The 7,961-nt window shown below is 37.4% G+C and overlaps 1 protein-coding gene across 2 annotated transcripts in view; it reads left to right on the top strand.

The window, feature by feature from the left end:
• Positions 1-2,672: 2,672 nt before the first annotated feature.
• The window catches only part of dusp23b (dual specificity phosphatase 23b), a 6,760-nt gene continuing 1,471 nt past the window's right edge, over positions 2,673-7,961 (top strand). The window contains exons 1-2 of one of the 2 annotated variants that reach the window (XM_038299559.1): positions 2,673-2,800; positions 6,975-7,254. In XM_038299559.1, the coding sequence (XP_038155487.1) occupies positions 6,985-7,254 (270 nt within the window). In that variant the 5' untranslated portion in view covers positions 2,673-2,800; positions 6,975-6,984. Of the gene's footprint in view, positions 2,801-4,430; positions 4,560-6,974; positions 7,255-7,961 lie in introns of those variants that run through there. The other variant, XM_038299558.1, reaches the window with a different exon arrangement.

The raw sequence follows: 7,961 nt of genomic DNA, 5'->3' as shown, positions 1-7,961 counted from the left end.
TACATTACATACAAACTCATATATTTCAGATGTTTATTTTGTTTAACTTTGATGATTACAAATGACAACAAATGAAAATCTCAAATTCATCATATCAGAAAATTAGAATATTACTGAAGACCAATAAAAACAAAGGATTTATAGAAATGTTGGCCAACTGAAAAGTATGAACATGAAAAGTATGAGCATGTACAGCACTCAGTATTTAGTTGGGCCTCCTTTGGCCTGTATTACTGCAGCAATGCGGCGTGGCATGGAGTCGATCAGTCTGTGGCACTGCTCAGGTGTTATGATAGCCCAGGTTGCTCTAATAGTGGCTTTTAGCTCTTCTGAATTGTTGGGTCTGGTGTATTGCATCTTCTTCTTCACAATACCCCATAGATTTTCTATGGGGTTAAGGTCAGGAGAGTTTGCTGGCCAATTAAGAACAGGGATACCATGGTCCTTCAACCAGGTACTGGTAGCTTTGGAACTGTGTGCAGGTGCCAAGTCCTGTTGGAAAATGAAATCTGCATCTCCAAAAAGTTGGTCAGCTGCAGGAAGCATGAAGTGCTCTAAAACTTCCTGGTATGTGGCTGCGTTGACCCTGGACCTCAGAAAACACAATGGACCAACACCAGCAGATGACATGGCACCCCAAACCATCACTGACTGTGGAAACTTTACACTGGACTTCAAGCAACGTGGATGAAGTGCCTCTCTTCTTTTCCTCCAGACTCTGGGACCTTGATTTCCAAAGGAAATGCAAAATTTACTTTCATCAGAGAACATGACTTTGGACCACTCACCAGCAGTCCAGTCCTGTTTCTCTTTAGCCCAGGCAAGACGCTTCTGACGCTGTCTGTGGTTCAAGAGTGGCTTGACACAAGGAATGCGACAGCAGAAACCCATGTCTTTCATACGTCTGTGTGTGGTGGTTCTTGAAGCACTCACTCCAGCTGCAGTCCACTCTTTGTGAATCTCCCCCACATTTTTGAATGGGTTTTGTTTCACAATCCTCTCCAGGGTGCGGTTATCTCTCTTGCTTGTACACTTTTTTCGACCACATCTTTTCCTTCCCTTCGCCTCTCTATTAATGTGCTTGGACACTGAGCTCTGTGAACAGCCAGCCTCTTTAGCGATGACCTTTTGTGTCTTGCCCTCCTTGTGCAAGGTGTCGATGGTCGTCTTTTGGACAACTGTCAAGTCAGCAGTCTTCCCCATGATTGTGTAGCCTATAGAACTAGACTGAAAGACCATTTAAAGGCTTTTGCAGGTGGTTTGAGTTAATTAGCTGATTAGAGTGTGGCACCAGGGGCCATCAATTTTGAACCTTTTCACAATATTCTAATTTTCTGATATGATGAATTTGAGATTTTCATTTGTTGTCATTTGTAATCATCAAAATTAAACAAAATAAACATCTGAAATATATGAGTTTGTATGTAATGTATGAATATAATATACAAGTTTCACTTTTTAAATGGAATTACTGAAATCAATCTACTTTTTCATGATATTCTAATTTTATGACCAGCACCTGTAAATTGGATCAGCCGCGAGCTAAAAAGCGCTTGGCCCGCGGAGCGCGAATATCGAATATCCAACTTGAAACTAACTTCACTGCGGTCTAAAAAACTTGCCTGTACCTACTGTGGTGATGTATTAAACATGAAAAACCTTGCAATGTGTTACCAATATCAGTTTCAGACTGATCACCTACACCGGGCTAAAAAAAGAAAAGAAAAAGAAGCTAAAAACAGATCTGCTGTAGTGACTCACCCACTCCTCACGACATGAAGTCCGCTTCACATTCGGCGATAATGAACAAGTGTAATTATAAAAGTTTCACTTAACCTAGATTTATTTTTATGAAGCCTATTTGTAAAATATTGCAGATACAGTGAAATTGATTTTAGATTTGCTGGAAAGGGGGCCAAGTTGAATGGAATTTAAAGAGACTGGTTTTATGGCATGTATATGTTGTGAAAATCAAGCTTAAACACAAAGGAGAGATTAAAATTGTGGTATCATATTGAAAATTTAACACAAGGAAGATTATTCTTTGAATTTATAAAAAAAAATGTATATACAACAATTTAAAATGATTTAATCTATGCTAAACCCGTTTGGTCTATTTAATGCTATAGATATTCTCAATAAAACGTCAGATTTTAAATTTATATAAAAATTCTAAAATATATGGGAGGCCCCTGATGGTTGGGTTCCCTTGGGCAGGTTATTTCAGTATGAAGTAGTTTACAACATGGACCAAATAAGTAAAAAATCCCATTTATTCCCTTACCTGTCATCAGTATATCAAGCTTTTCTTTTTTTGATAGAATATCTGTTTTTGTCCAACCATTTCAGGTTTTCAGTACTTTAAATGTCGAAGTACAGAGAATTGAAAGTAGTGCAGGTTCAGGGGTACGAATCGGATGCTAACTTCACAGAGTGGCTCCCCGACTTTCCACTGATTCCTTTTTTATCACACAGTCAGGGACGTACAGGTCCTTAAAGAGGCCTTCACACCATACTCGATTACATGTGATTTTTAACATGTTATATTTAAGAGTATAAAATGTAAACGTATTGACAAAAATATCCCTAATCCAATCTTATTTTTAATAAGTTTTTATTTATGTAATCCATACAGATCATTGAACACCAGAAGGTCGCAACATTTTTGTTGATCTACAAATGTTTTTCACTCTATTTGAATGAAAGGCGCACTGGCTATGATCTGTAGATCAGCGCACTTAACATCACGTTCCATCTCTCGCGATATGTGAGTCGCGTTCACGTTTTCCGTTCGGCGAAGGTAAGGTCCTTACAGCTCACTACTTTAGTTATATTTGGGTTTGTAGAAGCCTGCTTACTTGAGTGTTACAATACCAGCAGACATGCATCGTTTAACACTGATATAACTGTCGCCTTGTTAGCAGGCTGTGTGTCAACCACAGATACATTCGGTTAAAATGGTTAGCTTGTATGCTAACTTTCAACGTCTTCACTTTTACGTTCAACCCCCCAAAATAAATATTAAAACTAAGTATTAACTATGTGGACGGGTGTAACTTCCTACAACCAACACAAGAAGAGTCTGTTATGGAGATAAGTTGATGGGAAACAAAAATAGTTTCTGTGTTATGAAGCGTTTGAAGCTAGCTTGATCACCATGGCAACTCCGGAGAGAGGCTGCTTCAGAGCAGTGCATGCTGGGAGGTTGGGATTCAGCTGTCTGACGGGATGACCACACATTTACTGGTTGCTTTCTTGATTATTAAAGAAAAGAAAACATTATTCATCATAATAGCTTATTAAAAGCAACAGTTTGTGTTTTTCTCTGCACAGACTCATAATAAATGTGCTTTTAAAACTACAATATGCAGCTTTTTGCGAGAGACAGCAAGCTCAATTCGTGGCAGTGGCAGCAGTTCCGGTGGCTCTTCGGCCACTAAATTATTGTTCCATGTAGATCTTTAATTACTTTTTTTGGTATTTTTCTTGCCGTTTTTCGGCAAATGTCTTATTTATAGTACTTCTAAATAGATTGTTTTTTTCTTAATATTGTGATGTTATTGCTTAATAAACTGCATTAAAACTTTTATAATGTCACATTTATTTGATGGAACGGAGTAGTTTGTCTGCCAATAGTGACAGCAGCTGGAAAACCGCTGATTTTTGCAGATGTGTCTGTGGGCGGGGCTTTTCAGGACCCCTCTCCTCAAACTCCTCAAACAGGAAGTAAACTGCGTATAGACTCCAAGAACTACAAATTATTTTGTTATCTGATCGATACGAAATACGTTGAGATCTTAAGAAGTCACCATCACAAAGGTATTTAATTGCATTAAGAAAGCATATAGCATGTTTTAGGGATTTCTCCAAACCCGCACACAGAGATTTGAGGAACTTGTCCTGCTGTTTATCTGTTTGTTTCAGAGCCTCAGCGATGAGAGAAAGAACCGAGTAGAAAAACCACAGAAAGCTGTATGAGAAGGAAAAACAGCCAGTGCAATAAAAGGTCAATGGGAACAACTAACGGTGTAATTGTTTCAATTTTTCTGTCTTCCTGTATGTCTTGTAAATTAAAACGAGCAAAAATAAAATTTTCCTCTTTTTTTTTCTCAAAAGCGCTGACTGTTTATATGGAGGAAAACTAATTACTTTTCCTTCTCATACAGCTTTCTGTGATTTTTCTACTCGGTTCTTTCTCTCATCGCTGAGGCTCTGACACAAACAGATAAACAGCAGGACAAGTTCCTCAAATCTCTGTGTGCGGGTTTGGAGAAATCCCTAAAACATGCTATATGCTTTCTTAATGCAATTAAATACCTTTGTGATGGTGACTTCTTAAGATCTCAACGTATTTCGTATCGATCAAATAACAAAATAATTTGTAGTTCTTGGGAGATTACACGCAGTTTACTTCCTGTTTGAGGAGAGGGGTCCTGAAAAGCCCCGCCCACAGACACACCTGCAAAAATCAGCGGTTTTCCAGCTGCTGTCGCAAGTTGATCTCGTCCCCAGTTGATCTGTCACCAGTTTACCTGTCCGTAAAGCTGTTCGTCTCTTCAGTAAGTAAAATCTGTTATTACTGTTTATGGCTAATTGTATCATCGCCGAGGATAAAGTATGAAAGTGACGATGATCTCCACATTAATATGTCTATTTACTTCAATGAATGCGGGCTGTACAGTTAGCTTATTGTGTCGCTAATGCAAAGTTGCAACTAAAACTAGTCATGATATCAAAGATAATAATCATTTGCTTCTCGACTTTGTGAAAACTTTAAGGTTTGTCCTTAGAATAAGGATTTTTTTCACTCAAAGTTTCCCGGTGTTTATAGAATACGGATATGCAGCAATGGGCTAGAATGCAATATCAAACTAGGGCAGCCACTATAGATTATTTTGCAAATCGATTAATCTGTAGTTATTTTTCCTATTAATCTATTAATAATCGGACAGCAAAAGCTTCTTTAAAGAAGACATTGTGTGAAATTAAACCAGGTGAAATTAACACTTTTCCTCTCGAGGAGTTCTGGATGGTATGGAAGATGATTAGTGCCACTGAAAAAAATATATAAAAAATATAAATATTTTAAAATATTATTTCAGTTTAATAATCTCAGAACTCTGACTTTAATCTCAGAACTCTGACTTTAATCTCAGAATTCTGACTTTAATCTCAGAATTCTGACTTAAATCTCAGAATTCTGACTTTAATCTCAGAATTCTGACTTTAATCTCAGAACTCTGACTTTAATCTCAGAACTCTGACTTTAATCTCAGAATTCTGACTTTAATCTCAGAATTCTGACTTTAATCTCAGAACTCTGACTTTAATCTCAGAACTCTGACTTTAATCTCAGAACTCTGACTTTAATCTCAGAACTCTGACTTTAATCTCAGAACTCTGACTTTAATCTCAGAATTCTGACTTTAATCTCAGAACTCTGACTTTAATCTCAGAACTCTGACTTTAATCTCAGAACTCTGACTTTAATCTCAGAACTCTGACTTTAATCTCAGAATTCTGACTTTAATCTCAGAACTCTGACTTTAATCTCAGAACTCTGACTTTAATCTCAGAACTCTGACTTTAATCTCAGAACTCTGACTTTAATCTCAGAACTCTGACTTTAATCTCAGAATTCTGACTTTAATCTCAGAACTCTGACTTTAATCTCAGAATTCTGACTTTAATCTCAGAACTCTGACTTTAATCTCAGAACTCTGACTTTAATCTCAGAACTCTGACTTTAATCTCAGAACTCTGACTTTAATCTGAGAATTCTGACTTTAATCTCAGAATTCTGACTTAAATCTCAGCATTTGGATCTTAATGTAGATGGGCCCCATGAAGGCAGAGATGTGGAACACTCCGCTTCACTGACAAAGATGTGAGCTGTTTGGGAGGAACAGGAACAGATTGGTGGGAAATGATGGAATTAGACGACTTTTTACGTGTCCAAATGGTCCCTGGTGATTCTATTTCATTAATGGAAGATCAGAAAGTGATTAAAAAAGGGAGCTAGTTTAGTCTCTAAAACAGACATGGCTATGGCTTAATGCTAACATGTTTGTTAGCTGACAGAATTCAGTCAGAATTCAGAGAAAAAAGTGAGATTATTGTGAGATTAAAGTCAGAATTCAGATTTTGTTTTCTCATATTATACTGAAATAAAATGTAAAAATCAGTTAACTTTTTATTATTTTTTCAGTGGCCCTAACTGTCTTCCATAGAATAGAACATATTGAAAGAAGAAAAAGATTTTTATCTTGAATGCAAAATGTTCACATATTTTATTTACAATTTTGGTATAATTACTGCTCAATGTGGGTCGCTGTGTCAGCTAAAGGCATTTTATACTCCAGGTAACGATTAATCGATCACTATATAAGTAGACGTTTATTTCAATAATCGATTAATCACGATTAATTGTTTCAGCCCCTAATCAGAAACTCTGTGCAAAAATAACAACCTAATTGAACATCCATCCATCCAAGTTTTGTTACATTTGCATTACTGGATTAGAAGTGGTATGTCAGCACAAATTAACGATAAAAGCAAGCTTTGCATTAAGAAAGAACAGATATATTGTTTTTGGTTGATGGTGTTTGGTGGTTTTCCAAGACGCTTTGTAATCTTACAGCTTAATGTGACTTTAAACTGGCCTCACTAACCTAAAAGATACACGAAAAACTGACTGATTAAATTAAAATGGTTTAACTTCTGGGGCAGTTTTATTCCTTAATCCACATCTTAGAGTGATATCAGAGATTTAATACAAGAATACAGGTAGATGTGTAACTTTAATCTAGTTCCTGACTGATATTATGTAGATAGGATTATCAGAATACTATATTTACTGCTATCTTATTATTTATACCTTACAAAGCCCCAATAATATCTTTTATAGTGCTCATACAGTAAATGTTTTATAATAAATGTCTGTTTAAAATACTGCATGGGATTTCTCTCCGCAGACTAACCGTCATGGCTTCCTCTACTCCACCCAACTTCTCCTGGGTGGAGCCTGGAAAACTGGCTGGACTGGCTATGCCCAGGATGCCATGTGAATACAGGTACCTGCTGGACAACGGGATTAAACACCTTGTTTGTCTGTGTGAGAGGAAACCACCAAACCACGACTCCTGCCCCGAGTTACAGCTTCACCACATTAAGATAGTCGACTTCACTCCTCCTTCACCCAGTCAGATCGATAGATTTCTGTCTATCGTGGAAGAGGCCAACTCCAAAGGAGAGGTATGAGCTCAGACACTAGCAGGGTTATCTGTCTTTTATTACACCTTTAATTACAACATAATGTGAAAAACGGCCAAGTTTTCCAGATATCTAGCTTTTAATTTTTTTAAGTTGGAAAGAAAAACAACCCCCCTCAGCATTGTGCTTCCACCACCATGCTTTGGCATGAAGATGGTGGGTACAGGGTAATGTTGATCCCATACACGGGATTTTGCTTGTAGGGCAGATAGTTCAGTATTCAGTGCTCTGGTCAGAACACCTACCTCCACCTGCTGCTGTATCTCCTTTATGTTGCTGTCTCAACTAACTCCCCATCATTCTAGAATAAAGGCCAATAACATTAAGATGGACTCCATTTAATCATAGGTTAAAGCTATTTGGAACAAGATGTATTTAAGGGGGCAAAGTAATACAGATTGAATACATATAGAGCTGGTGAAGATTCTCCATCATCCAGGTCATAGTCATTCCAAAATAGTAAAAAAACAAACCTCTGGACTTTGTTTCCAAGTTTGAAGACATTTCGCTTCCAATCCAGGAAGGTTTTTCTATTCAAAATGTCAGAAATAGTGTTGAGTTCCAGGCTTTATAGAGTGGATCAAAGCAAAGCCTTGTTTTGGCTTAGAAACATGCAATTAGTTAAAGGGGATTGTTGACCTGCCTGATGAGGCGAGGTGTTTTGGTCTGCTGTAACGGGGTGGGGGTCG

This window comes from Cyprinodon tularosa, unplaced genomic scaffold, assembly GCF_016077235.1.
Source record: "Cyprinodon tularosa strain WSP-4 unplaced genomic scaffold, ASM1607723v1 ctg430, whole genome shotgun sequence".
Classification (NCBI taxonomy): domain Eukaryota; kingdom Metazoa; phylum Chordata; class Actinopteri; order Cyprinodontiformes; family Cyprinodontidae; genus Cyprinodon; species Cyprinodon tularosa.
This window is presented reverse-complemented; position numbering and strand designations above follow the sequence as displayed.